The sequence below is a fragment of the Capra hircus genome, chromosome 22 (genome assembly GCF_001704415.2).
Source record: "Capra hircus breed San Clemente chromosome 22, ASM170441v1, whole genome shotgun sequence".
Taxonomy (NCBI): Eukaryota; Metazoa; Chordata; class Mammalia; order Artiodactyla; family Bovidae; genus Capra; species Capra hircus.
The window spans coordinates 59,407,408-59,428,755 of NC_030829.1; the positions used below are offsets into that span (position 1 = coordinate 59,407,408).

A 21,348-nucleotide genomic window follows, 5' to 3' on the forward strand; every position below is an offset into this window, starting at 1 on the left:
AATGCTCTAAAACGCATACAATCAGCAACTATACAGTTTATAGACTTTATAGACTGTGATGGACAGACATATATGTGTCAGTATACAGTCGGCCCTTGAACAGCATGGGTTTGAACTGCATGGGCCCACCACATGCAGATCTCTTTCAGTGTATGAGTGTTAGGACCCTTGGCTGCTGTCACGGATGTGCAGGGCTGGCTGTAGAGTTATGTGCTGATTTTTGACTGTGTGGAGATTGCGCATCCCAGCTTCAAGGGTTCATGGGTCAACTGTATACACATATAGATGTATGTGATTACACATATAAATACACACACAATGTATATGCTGTACAAAATGGCTTAATACTCAGAATGTTTAAAGTATGCTAACAACTAATTTAATCTTTAGGATCTGAAAGGCAGTTCTTGGGTCTTATGATGCCATAGATTAAACATCACATGTAGCGCTTGCTTGCAGCATCCTGGGATAGTTAACTGATGGCCAACTAGTAGAGTGTGTCATTGACTCTTAGTACTTTGTGGGTTAATTTGAGAATCTAACGAAAGCTGTGAATCCTCTCCCTGGAAAGGTGCACATGTGAAGATATACACAGTTTCATTTCCGGTTTCTAGAGGCCCCTGGCGTGTGTGCCGCGGCTCCGTTTCCATTCTCCATATGGCAGCCATCAAGAATCTTTAAAAACGAATCTTCAGAACATGGCATGTAGCTGAGACGTCTTCACTGGTTTCCCATTACATGCAGAATGAAGCCAGACTTGACTGGGGACTGGCAGGTCCTGTTGCAAGTCCTGCCCCTCCTGCCTCCACGACCTCATCTCCCTTTTCCGCTTGTTCTTTGAACTCTGGGTCAGGCAGCCTTTCTGTCCCTTGGGTGTGCCAAGCTCATTGCTGTATTTTGAATTGCCGGGAACACTGACTTCTGCTCCGCCTGGAGTTTCATGTATCAAATATAATGTCTAAGAGGCCTCCCCAGCTCACCCTGTAGAGTAACCTCTGCCCCCAGCCACTCGCCCTTTTGTCGCCCTTGTCTCTTCCTAGTGATTTGTGTTTGTCTCCTCCACCAGGACAGGAGCTCTGCGGCCCTCGTGTTCTCTAGCACCTAGAACAGCCTCTGTGGTGTCCTGGCATTCAGTGAATGAGTCTGTGAATTGTGTGCGCCAGAGACTGGACTTTTTCCTCCTGTGAAGCATTTTAATATTGATTTACTATTTCTTTCCATTGTGGTGTCTAGGCATGTGGTGTGATAGTAGAATTAATCAAAAGCAAGAAAATGGCTGGAAGAGCTGTCCTGTTGGCAGGACCTCCTGGAACTGGCAAGGTACTCATTTTCTCTCATTTTAAAAATCTGCCCGAGACGTTGATTTTAATGTCTAAACCAAATTGAATTTGTGTCTTAACTAGTCTTTGTTTAGCTGAATTGGTTATATGTATGTTTTTAAAACTGATGTGCAGGAATACAATTGAGTATCTAAAATTCATGCTACTAAAATTCAGATTATCCTGGCTGACCTCCAGAGAAAAGAGAATGAAGTCCTCAGAGGGGTCTCATTGTCTGTAATTTGTCTTTTATCTCTTTCAAGTCTCCTTTGCTTTGGAAATATATTTCTGTTGGCCTAGGGTGTCATAAAATCTTGGGAATGACATCTTATTTGGGAGGGAAAGAAAATCAGTCAGCAGGCAATTTTCCACACGCTGACGACGCAACCCTGTGCTAGCTGTGAGAGATGGCAGGAGAAGGGAAAAAGATTTTTATCTTCTTATCGCCAAGGGCCTAATAGGCTCTCCGGGGCAGAGAGGAGACCATGGCAGCAGGAGAGTCTCCAGTTGAGCACTGAGCTATAGGGCGTCACCTGGCCTTAAATGCAGCTGGCATTGCAGCAGAAGGTGGCACTCGGGCTGGTACGGCTGGAGGAGTTGAGGCTTGACATTTGCTCTTGGAGCCGGGAGAGGGTTTGGCTTTGCAGGAAAGAAAAGGGCCTTCTAGGCCAAGATGCCTAACAGCCTATGGGATCTGTGAGGGGCTTGGCCGGGATCTTGAAACACACCATCTGGGCCTGTTTGTTCTTTAAGAGGGCCGCTTGATGCTTCCCTCATAGCTCAGCCGGTAAAGAATCCACCTGCAATGCAGGAGACCCCGGTTTGATTCCTGGGTTGGGAAGATCCGCTGGAGAAGGGATAGGCTACCCATTCCAGTATTCCTGGGCATCTCTTAGGGTTCAGCTGTTAAAGAATCTGCCTGCAATGAGGGAGACCTGGATTCAATCCCTGGGTTGGGAAGATCCCCTGGAGAAGGGAAAGGCTACCCACTCCAGTATTCTGGCCTGGAGAATCCCATGGACTGTATGGTCCATGAGGTCGCAAAGAGCTGGACACAGCTGAGCAACTCACTCACTCACTTAATGCAGGAGAGGAGAAGCTTGGGAGTGAGTTCGTAAAGAAGGGGCTTCCACCCCGGTGCTGAGACCCCAGGCAGGTCCCCTAGCCTTTCTGAAGCCCTCCCTGTTGAAGAGTTATTAAGCTGGTAGTGGTAAGATGGTGACCTTACCATTTGGAAGTCATATGATTGAATTGCCAGTATATCTTACATTGATGTCTTAAAGTTGAGGGAAAAGTGCTGTATTTGTGAACAAGTAAGCTTTAAAGGGCTGTAAACGTGAACTTCAGTTTCCTTTCTGCCCATCGCCGTGTGTGTGTTCGTTGCCCAGTCCCTAGACCCCATGGACTGTAGCTCGCCAGGCTCCTCTGCATGAGATTTCCCAGGCAAGAAACCTGGAGTGGTTGCCTTCCTTCTCCGGGTTCGTCAGTGTATTGACCATTTATTTGCTTGCTATTCCTTTTCGTATCTTAGACGTTTGCTCTCCTTCCATTTTCTTCTTCCTAAACCGCATTGTTAGCGAGTTCCTTCTGGAAGTTTGTTGGTGGCAAAGTCAGGTTTGTGTAAATTGTATTGCCCTTGTTTTGAGAGAGAGTTCTGTTGGATGAGTAACTCAGCTGACAGGTGCTCTCTCAGCGCTGTTTCTCTCAATGGTGTTTCCTGCCTTTTGGCTGCTAGTGTTGCTTTTGTCTTTTTTCTCCGGGTGTTTTTGGGATATTTTGGGTTTGGTGCCTCACTGTAGTATGTCGAAGAGTGGATTTATTTCATTTATCCTGCTTGACGTGGATCTGAGTGTGTAATGTATCTCATCAGTTCTGGGAACTGGCTAGCCTCTTTTTCCTCAGACGCTACCTTTGTCTGGTCTCTTTCCTCTCCTGAAATCCAGTGACTGGCGCTCCCCTGCAGAGGTCCTCTGCCTGGACCACCGTTGCCCTCTGGGGCCCTTTGGCATAACTGAGCCATTTTCGATCGTTGCACTTGGTGGGGCAGCGAGTGCTGCTGGCCTCTTCTCGGTGGAGGCCACGGGGCCTGCAGGGCGTCCTGCAGAGTGTGGAGCGGCCCCCACCGCGAGCTCTGCAGCCTGAAGCGCCCGGGCCAGGGCCTCCCAGCTTGTCCTCGAGACTGCAGCCTCTCGTGTGTGCTCTGTTTCTGTGGCCCTGCTGCATTCTGGGTAGCTTCTTTAGGCCTCTCTTCCAGTCTGCCTTGTAGCCTGTGAGAAAGCTACTCTTCAATGCAGTCCATTGAATATTTTCCATTTTGCAACATTGGAAATCTACAAAAGAGTGGAAAGAACAGTTTGATGAACCCCTCTGTACCCTACTCATAGGTAACTAATGGTAAATATTTGGTGACATTTGTGTTTTCTGTATTTTACTTCTGAACCATTTGAAAGTAAGTGCCAGGACCTTCTTTGCCATGATACTGTTACCCACCCAAGAAATGTAATGTTGCTAATAGCATCAGCTAATGTTTGCTTCATATTAAGATATCTGTACGTCGTTTCCGTTCTTGGCTCTTTCATTTTTTGTGCTTCTGTTTTTGTTTCATTTTGTTTTCCTTTTTTATCCTTCTTATTTGAATTATAACCACACGCCTCACGTTGCATTCACGGTAGTTTCTCCAGTCTCTTTATCTAGAACAGGCGCCCTTCCCAGCATTTTTTTGATTCCTTTTACAGTTGTTACATTTCTGAAAAGCCCAGGACGGTTGTTTTGTACAGTGTCCCACAGCGGTTGTCTGATTTTGTCTGAAGAAGCACCCAGCACTTTGGCAGAGCACTGCGCAGGTGGCATTGCGTCTGGAACCTGCCTCACAGTGGAAGGCTGGCACCCCACCGCATTCTCTTTGAGGGGACTGGCTCGCTCTGAAACAGTCTCCTGGGAAGTGACACTGAGATGTCGGGAATGTCCTTTCACCCGGGGCTGCAGTGTTCTTCAGTGGTCTTTGCCTTATCAGTTACCACAGTGGTGGCTGCGCAGTGGCGACTTCCTAAAGCTCTGTATCCTCTGTTAATACACGCGTGCTGCGCTGCGTTCAGTTGTCGGTTGTGTCCAGCTCTTTGCAACCCCGTAAACGACTGCAGCCGCCAGAGCCCTCTGTCTGGGGGTTCTCCAGGCAAGAATGCTGGAATGCATTGCCATGTCCTCCTCATTAATACATATATTAGCCTGCCTTTTTTTTTTCTTTTTACTTTTTTTTGTAATGAAGAAGCCTCTCCCTCCTCCTATTTTTAAATTTTTTCATTTCTTCAAGATCTGGCTATTTTTGATAGTCTCTTGTTTCTTGTTCATGAAATAATTTCTTATTCACTTTATATCCTGTGTCTGCTTGTGGACTTGTGTTTGATCAAATCTGAGGCTTCCCTGATCTCCTGGTTAGGGCCGAGTACTTCCTGAGAGGACTTGTGAGGGGCCCTGCTTGCCACCACCCCAGGGCACGTGATGGGAATTTTGTGGCTTGGGTTTCCTGGCCGTCAGGCCGTGTAGAGTCCACTCCTGACTCTGAGAGCTTGCTAGGGAGGCCTCCTCAGCCGGAGCTGTGCTGAGACTGGCCAGCCTGTCCCTGGCCCTTGGAGAGCTCCTCCCTGCTCAGCTTGTCTGCTGACACGTGCTCTTGGAGGCTTCTTTGTGCCCATGGCTTCTGGCATCTGTCACAGGCCCAGCCCCCCGGGCATGGCAGCTTCCGCTCTGGATCTGTCTTGACTGTTCCTCATTCCGGACGTTCTGTGACAGGAGGGAGCGGCTGTGGCTCTCTCGGCCAGTTGCTGGAACCGAGGGTCCTTGGTGCTCTGGTAGCATCGCACCGTTTTCCTTCTGGGAGACACCAGAGGCCCTCGGCACCTGTGGGTTACCCAGTCCCCCTCCACATGTTCAAGGCGCGTGGTAACTCTCCTGCGTTACTGCGTGCCCGTGGGCCCCAAGGTTTAGGCAGCTTAACTGAGTGGCCGGCAGGAGTGTGGTGCTTGTTCAGAATGTGGCCGTTCCCCTCTTAAGGCTGCACACTCATAATAATGGGGCTTTGTGTTTGGGTTTTAGAAAAAGGTGTTCATATGAGATTGAAAATACAGTTGACTTTCTAATCTTGGCAACAACCTCTTTGTGCCACTTGCTTGGGGGTGGTCATGCAGAAGTAGGTCCTAGAGATCGGGGTTTGCATTCTGGCCCTGGTGCTTGCTAACTGACTTTGAGTGAGTTGGAAATTTGACTTTCAGTTTCTAAATCCATAAAATGTGAGCTAGACCATCAAGTTCATGGGCTGGCTGGGAGGGCTCAGCAGGATCTCTTGTGCAAGTCAGTTCAGTCACTCAGTCGTGTCCGACTCTTCTGACCCCATGGACTGCAGCATGCCAGGCTTCCCTGCCCATCACCAACTGCTGGACTCAATGGGCTCAACATCCATTGAGTCGCTGATGCCATCCAACCATCTCATCCTCTATTGTCCCCTTCTCCTCCTGCCTTCAATCTTTCCTAGCATTAAGGTCTTTTCCAATGAGCCAGTTCTTTGCATCAGGTGGCCAGAGTATTGGAGCTTCAACTTCAGAATCAGTTCTTCCAATGAATAACCAGGACCGTTATCCTTTAGGATGGACTGTTTTGATCTCCTTGCAGTCCGAGGGACTCTCAAGAGTCTTCTCCAACACCACAGTTCAAAAGCATCAATTCTTCAGCACTCAGCCTTCACAGTCCAGCTCTCGCATCCACACATGACCACTGGGAAAACCGTAGCCTTGACTAGACGGACCTTTGTTGGCAAAGTAACGTCTCTGCTTTTTAATATGCTGATGATGCTTATCACAGCTTTTCTTCCAAGGAGTAAGCGTCTTTTAATTTCATGGCTGCAGTCACCATCTGCAGTGATTTTGGAGCCCCCCAAAATAAAGTCTCTCACTGCTTCCATTGTTTCCCCATCTATTTGCCACGAAGTGATGGGACTAGATGCCATGATCTTCGTTTTCTGAATGTTGAGTTTTAAGCTAGCTTTTTCACTCTCCACTTTCACTTTCATCAAGAGGCTTTTTAGTTCCTCTTCACTTTCTGTCATAAGGGTGGTGTCATCTGCATATCTGAGGTTATTGATATTTCTCCCGGCAATCTTGATTCCAGCTTGTGCTTCATCCAGCCCAGCATTTCACATGATGTACCCTTCATAGAAATTAAATAAGCAGGGTGGCAATATACAGCCTTGACGTACTCCTTTCCCGATTTGGAACCAATCCGTTGTTCCATGTTTGGTTCTAACTGTTGCTTCTTGACCTGCGTACAGATTTCTCAGGAAGCAGGTAAGGTGGTCTGGTATTCCCATCTCTTTGAGAATTTTCCAGTTTGTTGTGGTCCACACAGGCAAAGGCTTTAGTGTAGTCAGTGAAGCGGAAGTAGATGTTTTCCTGGAGTTCTCCTGCCTTTCTGTGATCCAGCGGATGTTGGCAATTTGATCTCTGGTTCCCCTGCTTTTTCTGAATCCAGCTTAAACGTCTGGAAGCTCACGGCTCACGTCGCGCAGCCTTCGTGCACGCCACTCTGTGCCGCTTAGTAGGTGCAGGTACAGTCCGTATGGTAGCCGCGTCTTATGCCATCCTCCTGAGAGCCTTTAGACGGAGGCAGCCGGACACCACCGAGGCGTCTCGTAACCACGCACTTCTCACTGTCACAGGAGCGCACCGGCTGTCTCTTCTGTGTTGACTGCTGTGGGGTCTGCCCTGCATCAGGCGTGGCCCTGTCTCCGAGTTCACACCTGAGGGGGGGGAGCTGGGCCTGAAGTGCTGGGGGAAGAGAAAGAAGAGAGACTGGGAAGGTGAGCAGTTTGGATAGAAGGTGGGCCTGGCCGGCCTACGGCTCTTCCCACGGGAGTCCTGGTTGAGCGTGCTGCTACCTTGCTGTCCCGCTCTGGAGATTTTCCCTTCATTCTCAGAATATAGGAGGGCACAGCTCTAGAGGTAGCAGCCTCGAGGGCGCACACTCGGGCGCCTGCTCACGTGGGCGGTGGGCCGAGTGCGGCGCCCGGGGGCTGGCGCGAGCCCTCGCTGGGGAGCGGCTGCCTGGGTGTCCACTCAGTGCGGCCGTGTGGTCACTGGGGCCTGCTGTGGCCAGAGCTTCTTGCTTCTCAGAAGAAGCTGCATAACTGTATTTTTCTGTGAAGTTTCCCAAATTCAAGCATGGGCAACAACTAAGTTGAAAAATACACCTGAGGCTCTGCAGGCCAAAATAGGAGCAGTCTGTGGGCAGTCAGCTTGCTGCCAGTGACCAACCCAGGATTTTGATTTGACTGATGAGAAAGTCTGGCATGTGGCTGTCCCATGTGCTCAGGGTCTCACTGAACATTAAACCACCAGCAGGGAACAGAAGAGGCATTTTTCCTGGGCCAGTTTTAAAACTGTCTCAGAGATCCACGTCGTTCTTTAGCAGCTAGCTTCTTGTCTTAGCCTGTGCACCTTGGGAGCTGACCTTACCTGGGCTTTTGTGTCAGAGCTGAGGAAGGCTGAAAGCAGCGTTTAAGGTTCTGGCTCTTTGCGTTGATGTTTGAGCATATTTCTGTTAAGTCTGTCTGTTCAGCAGCTGTGGTTATTTTAGCAAAAGTCATTTCGTAGTTTATATGGGCGCGTTCAAGTGTGACTTTACCAACTCGTAGCCGCAGAATCCCAGCCTGGGTGTCATTCTTCCCGATTTGTGGGGCCACTCGGCATAAAATGAGCATCCGGTCACTTGTTCCTTGATTACTGATTTCGGATGGGCTGTAGTTGATGGCTTCCTGAGTCTGTAAAGATAGAAAGCAGTGTCTCAGAGACCCAGCAGAGCTGTCCTGCTGCGACGTGGTCAGGGCCGTGTTTTGACATCGAGGGAACAGTTTTGGAAGCCTCTGCTGACTCTGATGGGAACATGATCTCTGGAACCCTGCTGCCAGACCTTGAGGCTCCGCTCTGCCATTTTCTAGATTACGGTACCAAGGACGAGTTATTTAATCTGTGTCTCTGCTTCCTCATTTGTGAAGTGGGGAGAGTAGTGGTGTCCAGCTCATACGGTTAGCGGGAGGGGCGTGTGCAGCCCTGGGAGCTGGACCTGACCGGCCGCGCCTCAGTCGTGCCAGCCGTTGCGATGACAGGGACCGCTGGAGACGCCACTCACATCAGAGATCGAGTGCGCAAGAGTCGTCAGAGTTCACTGCGAGCCGTGCAAGCAGGATCAGCGCTGAGAGGACTGTAATCCCAGTTCCTAGTTGATAACTTCCGCTTACAGCATGTGTTCCTAAACTACTGCATTTCAAGAGTGTGAACCAAGTGCATCTCCTCTGTTTTCTGTGTAGACAGCTCTAGCTCTGGCTATTGCTCAGGAGCTGGGGAGTAAGGTCCCTTTCTGCCCGATGGTGGGGAGCGAAGTGTACTCCACGGAGATCAAGAAGACGGAAGTGCTGATGGAGAACTTCCGCAGGGCCATTGGTGAGTACCCGCCCGCGCCTGCCAAGGCCTGCCCTCACCTGCCTCCTCCAGGCGGAACGCCTCTGGGACTTGCATCTGTGGCGCTGCTCTTTTCTGTTGGCACCGTCAGTGTTATCTTCGCAAATGACACAAAACCCCAGTTCTTCCAGAAAGTGCTTTAGCAGCCAGCAAACGTGGGCCCCAGTATGGTTTGGGGTTTCATCTGACAGAGCAGATTCTCTTGGCAGCCTTCTTGTGCTTTCAGAGATGACAGGCCCCTGAAGAGGTTTTGGACGTGAGCCAGCAGCTCTATGTGTCGTGCTGTTGCAGCGCCGGGCCTGCACGCCCAGCCGGTCAGCGAGTGAGGAGCTGTGTGGGGCTGCAGAGCTTCGAGGCAGTGGTGCCGACCTCGCAGGGCCTGCAGCTCCCGTGCTTGTAACGTGTCAGGCCCTCTCCTGACCGTGGCCTTTCACTGCCCAAGAGGAAGCTCTCTGCATCTTGCATCTGACAAAACAGAGTCTCATAAAGTTAAATGACTTGCCTGTGGTGATCGACCCAGAAAGTAGCCGCAGAAGCATAGTCTGAGCCTACACCTGTCTGGCCCTGGGGCCCATGCTCTGACTAACATACAGCGAGCAGAGAGGGACTGCTCTTCCGCAATGTCCCTCATTCCAGCCGGGACTTCTGGGGCCTTCTCCTGGTCCCATGCCTGCGGGTCTGGGTCTGGGGAAATCTAGTCTCCCTCAGACCGGCGTTTATCTCTAGGGTGGACTTGTTGGGTAATGGGTGACGGACCCTTGTCAGAGCACCTGTGTCCCTGTGGAGTCCCTTTGGTTGTCAAAGCAAGGTACATATTCTCAAGAGGGACATTTACTAGAGAACTTAAAGGAAGTTTTCTTCAAAGTTTAAGAAAGAGTGGGTTTGTCTAAGCCCAGAATTCTTTCCTCAAGAATCTAGCGTCTAGTTGAAGGGTATGTTGAATAGGGCTTTTGCAAATTATGCTGAGTGAAAAGAGAAGCAGGTGAAGGGTGGTTTGGGGTTCACGAGAACCCCTCTGGCTGGGATGGAGAGTGAGAGCGGAAGCAAGGAGCCGATGAGGGGTCTGAGCGAGAGATGTTGCGGTGTGGACCAGCCTCGTGGAGGTGGAAAGACATGGCTGGGTCCTGGGTCCAGTGGGATGGTGGAGCGATGACATGTCCTGAAAGATGAGACGTGGGGCTGGGAGAGAGGACGTGCGGTGCCTGCCGGGTGCCGCCGTTTTCGGTGGAGGGGCAGTGTGGAAGGAGGGCTGTTGAATGTCGCGGTGGGCGCAGCGGACCCCACCCCAGTGGCGCCCTCGTTCCCGGCCCGTGGCGGGGGGCGCTCAGCGCTGCTTCTCTGAGTGAGAGGAGGCTGCACTTGGAGCAGGTGGAAGGAGACAGAGGCTTCTGCGTCTCAGCTCCGCGCCTGACCGGCAGGTGTCGTTTGGCTCACACAGTGTTTTCCAGTAACTCTCGAATGCGTTGCCAGTGTTTGGAAATTGGGATATGTCCTGTAAAATGAGAAAAGCTTTCATTCCTGCACAGCCATGGGGGTCCCAGCAAAACAGGCTAAGCTCTGGATTTTTTCAACCTGCAAAATACTCTGACTGAAAATATTTTTTTACCCTGAAACACTGGATTTTTTATGTACCTGTTTTAATTGAAATATAACATACACATAGCAAAGTTTAAAAATACCTATATTTTAACAGTAGTGAAGTAGCTGCTCACGCAGCCACCGTTCAGCTCAGGGTAGAGAGCGTCAGACATGGCTCACGCGCCCCCAGGCGTAGCCCCTCGCCCCCCACGCGTCCCCACAGGGCCTGAGAGCCCTGGCGGTGGCTTCTGAGCAGCCGAAGCCCCGCACGCCTGTGTGTGTCCCGGGCCGTGTGGCTTAGTCTTGCCCCTTTATAAACTTTCTCTGGACAGAATTCACTTTAGGCGCTGTGTCTTGCTTCCTCACAGCTTTTATCTTTGTAAGGTTCGGTTCCTGTTAGTACATGTTGGGCTCTCTCTGGAATAACAGTGGAAATGGCTCACAAGACCCTCTTTCTGGTTTAACTTCTTCCTGAGTACTTTTCAAGAATTTGAGGAACATGTGCCAGAGATTTTATTTAACTCAGTAGCTGATGAGATAAACAGTAAGATGTTGCAGTTGGTTCCAGGTATCTGAGTACTTTTAAAATATGTTTTTATTTATCTAGAAAATTATTTTCTGAAATTGGTAAAAGATGACAAAGCTCACCTTTACACGAATGCGTATGTCTGAACTGCTTTAAGTTAATTTAAATGCCTTAAATTTTGAAAAAAATGAAGATGAATTTCCCGAGCCTCTGTCCAGTGATTTGCCATTTTTGAGCCGAGGGGACAATGTGATTCTTTTGATGGCAGCAAGGTGAAGAGGAATTTCTTGATCCTGCCACAGACTAGAAAGGCAGGCCATTGACTGCCTTCAAAAGGGAGCCCTATGCGTCTTCTCTGCCTTTGAGTTCCTGTGAAGTGGCAGAGGGGGTGGGGAGGAAGCAGTAAGCTGACCAGAAATGAAAAGCGAGGAGTCTGTGCTGCTTCCTGACGTGATGAAGATCCCTGTCAGGGATTTAGAAACCTGAGCCAGCAGATGAAACCTGTGTCGTTCTCGATGTCGTTGCCAGAGAGCGCGCCAGCCCGGCCCCTTTCCTGGCCAACAGCCGGTCTCATTGTCCGTCCACACATCCCCTGCCTGCTTGTCAGCACAGAGCAGCTTCTAAACAAATGCAGGGCTGGTGAGAGACGGGAATGCCTTTCTTCCCCACTCAGGAACCTCGTGTCACCGTTGTCTGCCAGGAAATAGAAGGAAGCCTTCCATTTGAAGGAGCTTGTCTCTGTGGGCTATAAGTTTTGATTTTTAAAAAAATCAAAGTTCATTTTAAAAGTACAGAAATTTCCATGTTGTCACAATCTTCTGGTGCGTTCATGTCGTTTGGAAAACTTTTGTCTTCATTCTTAGGAACTAGGCATTAGGTGTTTTGGAAAGGAGGTCCAGCCTCTCCTCTGGGGCTACTCTGAGACTCCCATTTGTAGTCATCGGTCAGGTCGAATGAAGGAGGGTAAGACTCTTCCTTAACTCTAATATCTGAGTCTTTGTCCTGATTGGGTTTCTGGGCAAAGAAGGAAACCAACCCAGTGATAATGCTGGGTTTGAAAGTGGGAAGTGCCTGAGAGTCTGTGGAGCCACAGGCCCGTGGGATCTTTGTCTGTCAGGACAGAGACGCTGATGGTGAGGCACCCAGCCACCACAGGGCTTCCCATCCTCACCAGCTGGTGCCGCCACGCCGTGAGCAGAGCAGAGCTCTTGGTTCATTCTGTAGATGAGTGTCTCAGCTGAGCTTGTGTGTTGTGATCATCGGGGGAGCTTTAAACTCCTAGTGGTGACAGGGCCTGACCCCTGAAATCGGAATGCAGTCAGGGTGGGGTCAGGTGAGCCTGCAGGGTGAGCATGTGACTGGACACAGTGGTGACTCGGAGCTGTGCTCTCAGCTTCACCCAGCGGTGTTCTTCCTCTGCCTGGTCCTGCTGCTATTGTTTACTTGAAGTGAAGTCAACGTCGCTCAGTCGTGTCCAGCTCTTTGCGACTCCATGGACTGTATGGAATCTCCATGGAATTCTCCAGCTCAGAATACTGGAGTGGGGAGCCTCTCCCTTCTCCAGGGGATCTTCCCGACCCAGGGATCCAGCCCAGGTTTCCCGCATTGCAGGGAGATTCTTCACCAACTGAGTCACAAGGGCAGCCCCATCGTTTACTTAGACATTTCTCTTCATGTGTTTTTAAAGTGACTTGGTAGTTGGGTGCACACATCCAGAAGAGTGCACGGAACATCGGTGTGTATCTCGGTGGGTTGTTTTAAGTTGAAAAGCCGTGAAACCAGCCCCCAGTCAAGAGAGAGATGGCCGCCAGTGCCCCAGAGCATCCGTATAGGGGCGGCTCCCTTCTGCTTCTGAGATTCATCCCTGTTGTTGCGAGGAGCCACGATCGTTTCCCATCGCTCTGTGGTATTTTTTGGTATGAATACATCACAGCGCAAGTGGCCCCTCCACTGCGGGCAGACGTGGGGAAATGTGGCCAGTGTTTGGCAAGTAAGAAGGACACCGCGTGACCATTGCTGGCTGTGTCCCTGCGTGCATACGTGCACCGCAGCCTTGAGAGTGTAAACCTTGGAGTTGAATTGGAGGGTCACAGATATTCATGTGTTCAGCTCTAGGAGGTGATAAACACCACATTAATTCCAAACCAACTCACACTCCCACCAGCAGTGTCCTGCATTCTTACCAACTCTTGGTGTTGCCCGTCTTTTTAATTTTAGTGATTCTGGAGGTTGTAAAGTAGTATTTCATTGTTTTTTCTTTTATTAAAATTTTTATTTTGGAAACTATCAAGTATCCAAGAAAAGTAGTCAAGTGGTAGGAAGGCTCCCCATAGCCCCATCTGATTGCAGACCTGCTTTCTGACCTATAAATATTTGTGTATCTCTGGAAAATGAGGACTTAAAAATGCCATTTTCACCCCAGAGGAAATTAACAATAAATTCTTAAATGTCAGCACACGCGTGGTTAATGTTTAAATTCCAGGTTGTCCCGTAAGTGTCAGAATGTGCTGCTTTTATAGCGTTATTGTGCGATTAGGATGCAAAGAAAGGTCTGTATGATAGATCAGCTGGCGTGTGTCTTACCTCTTCTGAGTCCGTGTTTCCCTTATGTTTGTATTGTTACCTTTGGGCAAAGTATAAACTAGATAGAGAGGGGGGAGGCCATACTCAGGGGCTGGCAGAATGGGAGTAAGGGGGCCTGTAGGCACATGTTGACTGGAAGGGGAAGGACAGGGCAGGCTCCATGGGAAACGCTGTCAGTGGGTTGGCCCTGTAGTGTGGTCGGAGGAAAGGGGTCCTGGAGAGGGACGGACCCTTCACCTCACCCTGGGGCTGCGTCTGTGCAGTGCTTCCCTCCCCAGGGCTATGTGTGACCGAGGCTGACTCGATTCTTACAACGTGCAGGTTTTATGGCTAAAAAGACTCGAAAAAGTGAGAGGACGCCACGTTTCTCAGCACGGTCTGTTCTGCCGTCTCTCTTCCAGGGCTTCGGATAAAGGAGACCAAGGAGGTGTACGAAGGGGAGGTCACGGAGCTCACCCCGTGTGAGACGGAGAACCCCATGGGGGGCTACGGCAAGACCATCAGCCACGTGATCATAGGGCTCAAGACGGCCAAGGGCACCAAGCAGCTGAAGGTGAGCACGTGCCTGCGGGCGCTGCTCTGCTGGGGCACCCCGCTGTGGGAGCGCGTCTGTGCAGGGCAGCAGATGGCGCCTGTGGGCAGGGCTGGCACACAGACGGCTCAGTGAGGACGGCTCCTCCTCGTTGACGCCGAGGAAATTGTGTGTGTGGGGACCTGAGCTGTGTGGTGCATCCTGCGTGCCGCCAGGGGAGCGCGTGTCTTGGGCCTGGCCGCTGACGGCTGGTTCCAGGGCTGGCGCTCACAGGAGACGCAGCACTGAGCGGTCTGGGGAGGGCTGAAGAGCCTGGCAGCGCGGTCTCGAGGGGCCCAGTGCGGGGCCCGGCTACAGCCCCTCCTGTGTGGCGGGACCTTGAGGCCCCGCTGGCTTTGCTGGTGGTTCTGCGTAGGCCCGGGGCTCTGTGGAGAGCGTGGCGGCGGCCGTGGAGACGGTCCTGGGTGACCTTCCACCCCTGTCCCGTAAGCCTTGAGGAGACTCTCGTGTTAAGACGATGACTGAGTCTGAAGGTGGGAAGCGGCTGAGAGTGAGACACCACAGGCCAGTGGCCGACGTTGTGAACGGAGCAATCTGACTGTGGCTTTGCCTTGTTAATAGTGAGGAATAACCTTTTCTTCACAGCACTTATTTATTGTATGTGTCAAGCCCTGGGCTGAGTGCATCGACAGATCTGTGTGTGTGTGTACTTTCCCTTATTTTACAGATAAAAGAGCTCTGAGGCACACGAGGAGGTTAGGCATTTATCCTAGGATCGCACAGCTAGTTAGTGGCGGGGCAGATTCTCGGAGTCCTACCGACTGCTGTCTGCGCTGTAACTTGCTGTGGGCCCTTGAGGCGTCAGCTGAGCTCTCTGGGGCTCCAGCTCCCTGTCTGTAGACTGCAGCAGGCCGGCCATGTAATGTCTCCATCTCTGCCTTCCTCTGCGGTCTTACCGTTCTTTGATTTTGTGCGCGGGTGTCTTGGTCACTGCTTTATGGAGATCATAAAAACGTCGCCTCTCCAAAGCGCTATTCCTCTTTGTCCTAACAGGGCTCCCATCTCAGGAGCTTGCCTCTGCAAGTATCGCTCTCAAACCTCCCCCTCATCTCTCCCGTCCTGTATTAATTACAGTTCTTAGCAGGATCTGCCACCTTTCCAGTAATTACATCTTCAGTCAATTCATTCGGGAAATTAACTGATACAAAAATGCTTGATGCCAAAAAAAGAAAAAAGAATGTGTACTATCCAATGTAGGGTAGATAACACAGGGTGTACAGTTTAAATTTCAGTTATCCATAAAGCTGTTTGGCACAGTTTCTCTAAGAAAATAACAAGAGGATGAATGTTTTGCTTTCAAAATGAGTACTTCCTGCCACATTGAGCATCTGTGCAAGCTGTTTGGAGAGACGGATGTTTCAGGGTGGAGGACAAGCCTCTGCCGTTACAGAGTGCCGCCCTTGTCCTGCCCCCACGTTAGGGGCCCGCACACCAGCCTCGGCCTCGGCAGTGGTCCAGGAGGGTGGAGGCCTGGGCTCCTGTGGTTACTGTTTGTCACAACTTCATTGAGGTCGCATTTTAAGTAAAATTCACCCATTTTAAGTGCACAACTGAAGGAATTTTGATCGGTTTACAGAGTGGTATAGCCATCGTCGCAATCCAATCTTAGAACATTTTCGTCACCCAGGAGAGAAACCTCACGGCTGTTTCAGTAACTTCCCGTCCCCACCCCCAGGCCCTGGCAACCGCTGATCGACTTTTTTTCTCTATATTTGCCTTTTCTGAACACTTCATAAAAATAGAACCATGCAACATGTATTCTATTATGTATGGCTTTTCCTCCTGAGTCCTGGTAAGTTTTTATTCTAATTTTGTTTGGGAGTTGAGAGTCATAGCTCCCCTTGAAGTTTAGCAGAGAGAAACATTTCTAAATACAGACTCCTTACAAAAGATGCGCTCCCGGAACATCGGTCGCCGAGGCGGCCCGAGTCTGGACGACCTGGGGAAGGCAGCTGTTCCCACGTGCGCTGCTTTCCCTTCTGGAGATGGAAGCAGCTGGGCCCGAGGAGCAGACGCTGGGATTTGGGTCCACTGGCTTCAGAGAGACCCTGGTTTTATGTCCCTTTGAATGAATCGCATCTGTGATGTGACTACGCCTGGGTGCTGTCATGTGGGTGAGGAAAGTGAAGCTCGGAGAGCCTTGTCTAAAGCACAGGCCTGCCGAGGGGCAGTCGTGGGGAGTAAACAGGTTCTGTCCCTGCCTCTGGTGCAGAAACTGCCGCCCCCGCACGAGGTGGGGAGGGCCAGGATTGCAGCAGGGAGAGCAGTCTCGAAAGGGGGTGTTAGGGCCTTTGGTCCCATGGACAGCGCGGGCCCCACCTGGAAGTGTGTAGAGCTGTGTTTGCCAGTTGGCAGCCTCTGGAGGAAAAGGAAGGAGGAGCTTAGGTCTCCTCTTTGCCCCTCCTGCCTGCTCTCTGGGACACGCAGGCTCTAGAGCCCGCCTCACACATCCTCGCACAGGCGTCCTTTCTCCACGTGATCAGTGACTACCTCAACTCTCATATGGGAAGCTGCCTTACAGTATGTCAGAATACGTGCATTATATATATGAGACGTGCATTATATAATCCTTGGTTCACTTCTTTTTCTTTTTTTAAGCTGGACCCCAGCATTTTTGAAAGTTTGCAGAAAGAGCGAGTAGAAGCTGGAGATGTGATTTACATCGAAGCCAACAGTGGGGCCGTGAAGGTGCGGCCACAGGGGGAGCCGGGCGGGAAACGGCCTCTCTCTTCATGGGGTCTGGGGGTGGGAGGGGTGCTGGATCTGCTGCTCCTTTATGGTTAGTCAAGCTTGCTTTCCCTTTATCTGCATTCTTTAACCTTCTCATGACAAAAACAGACAGTCTGTTAGAAAAACACTGTAACCTGTTTGGAAGGGGAGAACAGTGAGGAGGTGAAATAGTGGTAGTCATTTCCAAATTGAAATGTGCAGGGTATTTAATCTTCCTTTTATCTCTTTGGTATTTTCTTCCCAAGATGTATGCATGTGGAAAGGAATGCTGCATTAGTATCTGATTCCCGGGGTCCTGCACAGAGCCCCTCACTGTTTAATGGATGGGCATACTACTTCATATCGTGCGCTAAATCACCCACCTACAAAGGAGTCTGAGCAGCCCCTCCGTCTCCAGTTAATCTACTGGGTTCGCCCTTTATCGGGAATCGCATGCAGTTAAAACAAGGGGGAGATTCTGGGAGAAAGTGTCGGGTGTCCTCCTCAGCTGGGCTTGTGGAGCCCGGCGATGAGCAGCTAGCGCCTTCTCTTGGCAGCAGGGGACCAGGCCACGTTTGGAGTTTGTCAAGGCGCTGCTGGCCGCAGTTGGGCTGGAGACTTGTGTCTCGCTCTGAGGGGCGTGGGGACTTGGCAGTGGGCTCCCCAGGCACTCAGGCTTCTCTCTGTCTCTGTAGAGGCAGGGCAGGTGTGACACCTACGCCACAGAATTTGACCTTGAAGCTGAAGAGTACGTCCCCCTGCCCAAGGGGGACGTGCACAAGAAGAAGGAGATCATCCAGGACGTCACTCTGCACGACTTGGACGTGGCCAACGCGCGGCCCCAGGTACCGCCCCCCGGGTCCTGCTGGGCAGCCGCCGCCGGCCCTGCTGGCGCAGGGTCCGTCTGTGCGCTGGGGGCTCCTGGACGCGCTGTCGGTCTTGCCGCTTCTCAGCGCAGACAGTCCTTTTCTGCCTGTCATGTTCAGCAGTTAACATCGCCAAGAGCGACGAGGGCCTCCTTTGTTCCAGTTCCGATGCTCTAGTCACAGATGCTTCCTGCACGTTGCTCCTTCTCCCAGCCCAGCCTCCGGCCCGAGCTGCCAGCTTCTCCCTGGCTTCCCTCCAGCACTGGCTCGGGCCTGGGGTGCTCTGGGTGTGAATGGTAGGGGGCAGGAGTGTTCTTTGAGCCCTTTGCAGGATTTCAGAGAGCCTCACAAAGTGGTCTTCCCCTGCCCAGCAGAACCCCCAGTTTTATAGCTTTGAGCTGGAGCTGTCCCTGCTCCTCATGTGAGTAGAAGATGGATGCTTGTGTCCTGACTAATAAAGCGTGGGGAAGCGCGGGATGACTTTCTGTCATCTCTGGGGAATGTGTGCTTCAGAGGACTGACTCTTTCCCCACTGGTGGTCTTTGGGTCTGGTTTCCTCTTCATCCTAAAAGAGGCTATCCCCGCCAGCAAGGGAAGAGCTTCTAACCTGAAATCTGATCTGTGGGTGTTTTGTCCCTTGGAGCCTTGGCCAAGAAGCTGCTGAAGAACCTCCGCTAGGTCTGTGCAGCAGCTGCCCCAGGCCATCCTGTGGGAGCCACTCGCCCAAGTCAGCTCAGGGACTGTGTGGCTCCGACACTGATTGGCTCAGCTAATGGTCTCTTTGAGTCTTCAGGTTTTCTATGATTTAGGGCCCTCTGATTTTCTCTTTGCTCCCCTGAGAAGAGGGCGTACAGTTTCCTACCTGGCGGGGCTGCTCTGGGGATCAGATGCCCTCAGTGCCAGGAACCATTCGCCACCTGTCACTGCTGTGCGTTCAGGGGCCACCTGCGTGCCTGGTAGGGCCTGGCAGCCCCAGGTGACCGTGGAGAGCCAGCTTCTGGCTGCCTGCACGGAGGGCCTGGCAGCTGGAGAGCCTGCTGTGGAGCGGCCTGCTACACCTCCAGGCTCTAGGCCCTGGGCCGCTCTGGTCACTAGGCCTGATGAGAAGATGCACGCCCAGAGTCGATGCCACCCTACAGGGCCGGGGCAGCGGGACGGGCTTGGAGCTTCCTGGGAAGTAGGATGTGATTCCCGGCAGGTGGGCTCGAAGTGAGTCCTGGAGAGTCAGGTGCCTAGGGAAGGGTTGGCAGTCCTGTGGAGTCAGGCAGGCATTCGGGACTGGGAAGAGACATGGCTGGGACGGGGTGTTGCTAGATTGTGGCAGGGTGGGGGCGCCTCTTAAAAGCCCTGTGCAGAGAAGCTCCTCAAGTTTCCAGCGCAGGTGCCAGAGGTCTGTGCTTCTCGGGACCCCTGCTGAGTTGATCAGTTGGTGAGGGCCCCTGGGGGAGGTGGTGATGAGGCGCTTGCAGCTGCCTTAGGGAGCGAGGCTGACCCCTGAGCCTTCTCTTGTGCAGGGGGGACAAGATATCCTGTCTATGATGGGCCAGCTCATGAAGCCCAAGAAGACGGAGATCACAGGTGAGACGAGACGCAGTGCCGGGCCCGAGGCTGGCGGCGTGCGGGGTCCTGCCCCTCCTGACAGCAGGGGCCGCGCTGGGTCCGCACGCGCATCCCGAGAGGGAGACAGGCGGCCCCGGGTGCGTCCCGCCTGCAGCGCGCTGCCCGCTCGCCCCGGGGGCCCCGGCCTGCCTCCCCGGGTGAGGCCGCAGGCCGGCTGCCCCTTTTGGGCCTCTGATTGATCTGCTCCTCTTGCTGACTGTATCCTCCTCTTCTTTCTAATTACTGCACGTAGCTTTGTTACTTGAAAACTGTCAGCATTAGAGTAGCTGTTTTCTTTCAAATTTCAGCCAGTGGCACGATGTGAACCCCCAGAGCAGTGTCCTTATCGTAAATGGCCTCTCCAGCCCCGCCTCACAGCTGTGGCGGAAGGTGCTGGGTGTGTGGGCTGCCCCCGCCTGCTGATGGGACAGGTGCTGGTTTGGAGAATGAGAACTGTGACCTTGGACAGTTACTCAGCTTTTGAGATGCTCGTCCCTCTTCGAGCTCTGAGATGGGGCCTCTCCTCAGACCTTGCCATTCTTCACGGGCTTTCCTCCAGAGAGGATTCTGAACGCACCCTATTCCTTCTAGGCGCTTGATTGAAAGTTAATTAACCGAAGCTTTGTCACACAGGCCACGAGAAAGGGTCATTTACTCAGTGTAGCACGGGAATTTGCATATGAAAACCGCCCATCTTCCAGGCGGTGGTGTGGTGTGATGAGGCCTGGGGGGGAGTGTGACGGCCAGGCCGGGGGGTGTGCGCCCTGCTGGAGACGAGCGCTTACAAGCTCAGCCCAAGTCCAGGGGCGGGCAGTGCTCTGGCTTTTAGGGTGCCCTGCTATTTTCAGATGAAACTGAAGCCTGGAGTGGGCTTGTAGCCTGTGGTGGGGTCAGAAGCTCGCACTCAAGCCCAGCGCTAAACTTGGGCTCGGGTGGGATTCGGAGGCAGTGACGAGAAAGGTGATCGCCTCCCCACGACACTGACGCCGCCTGTCACCCTCGTCGACTCCTAGATAAACTCCGGGGGGAGATCAACAAGGTGGTGAACAAGTACATCGACCAGGGCGTGGCGGAGCTGGTCCCAGGTGTGCTGTTCGTGGACGAGGTCCACATGCTGGACATCGAGTGCTTCACCTACCTGCACCGCGCGCTCGAGTCCTCCATCGCCCCCATCGTCATCTTTGCGTCCAACCGAGGCAACTGCGTCATCAGGTACCCGAGCCCCCCAGGCGCCTCGGCGTCTCCAGGGCCGCGTCGCCCGTGCGTCGCCCGTCGAGGCGGGGAGGAGGGCGCCCTGTTCCTCCTGAGGGGAGCGCTCGGAGTGGCTTGATTTCACTCCAGCAGTCACCCCGTTTCTGCGTGGGAGGGCTTCCTCGTGGTAACTGGGGTTCCTGTGGGTGTGACTTGGTCATGTGGTTGGAATGGGCAAAGGAAAGGTCGGGTGGGCCAGCGCTCAGCGACAGGGCCTGTGTTGACTTCGTCCCACGTGAGCTCCCCGAGGTGTGTGTTGTGAGCTCACTTTTCAGATGAGGAAGCAGGATGACAGCATGGGGCGCCCCTGGACACAGACAGGACAAGAACCCAGGCTTCTGACAGTGAAGCCTGTCCTTTCTTTCTGGCCCAAACCTTTTCTTGGAGCCACACTGGCACCTCCCCACCAATCCCCGAGGCCCACCTTCAGGAAGGGAGCCCAGGGCCGTTCCTGGTGGTCCAGGGGTTGAAATCTGCCTCGCAGTGCAGAGGACATGGGCTCTTCCGTGGCCCAGCAAGACCCCACGTGCTGCAGGACCGCTGAGCCCGTGCACCGTGGCTCCTGAGCCGGAGAGCTGGAGAGCAGCCCCCACCCAGCGCAGCAGAGAAAGCCCACACGCAGCAGCAAAGCCCACCTCAGCTTTCGAAAGGGAGGGGCGCCCAGGGGCCGCGCCCTCTCCAGCGCCCGAGTGAGCACCTCAGCCCAGTAGTTGGCTGCCCGTGTTCTGCACCCCCTGGGTGTGGGGCCTGCTCCCAGCAGTGCTGGGCTGTGACAGGGTGGTGCAGGGGCCTCTGCAAGCCTGCCGTACAGCGGCGAGGG

The 21,348-nt window shown here is 52.6% G+C and overlaps 1 protein-coding gene across 1 annotated transcript in view; it reads left to right on the plus strand.

Moving 5' to 3' along the window:
• RUVBL1 (RuvB like AAA ATPase 1) overlaps positions 1 to 21,348 on the plus strand; it is a 30,951-nt gene that overhangs the window by 2,472 nt on the left and 7,131 nt on the right. The window contains exons 2-8 of the mRNA XM_018038237.1: positions 1,234 to 1,320; positions 8,674 to 8,806; positions 13,913 to 14,064; positions 16,702 to 16,791; positions 17,508 to 17,657; positions 19,193 to 19,256; positions 20,291 to 20,489. Coding sequence (XP_017893726.1) covers positions 1,234 to 1,320; positions 8,674 to 8,806; positions 13,913 to 14,064; positions 16,702 to 16,791; positions 17,508 to 17,657; positions 19,193 to 19,256; positions 20,291 to 20,489 — 875 coding nt within the window. The remainder of the gene's footprint in view (positions 1 to 1,233; positions 1,321 to 8,673; positions 8,807 to 13,912; positions 14,065 to 16,701; positions 16,792 to 17,507; positions 17,658 to 19,192; positions 19,257 to 20,290; positions 20,490 to 21,348) is intronic.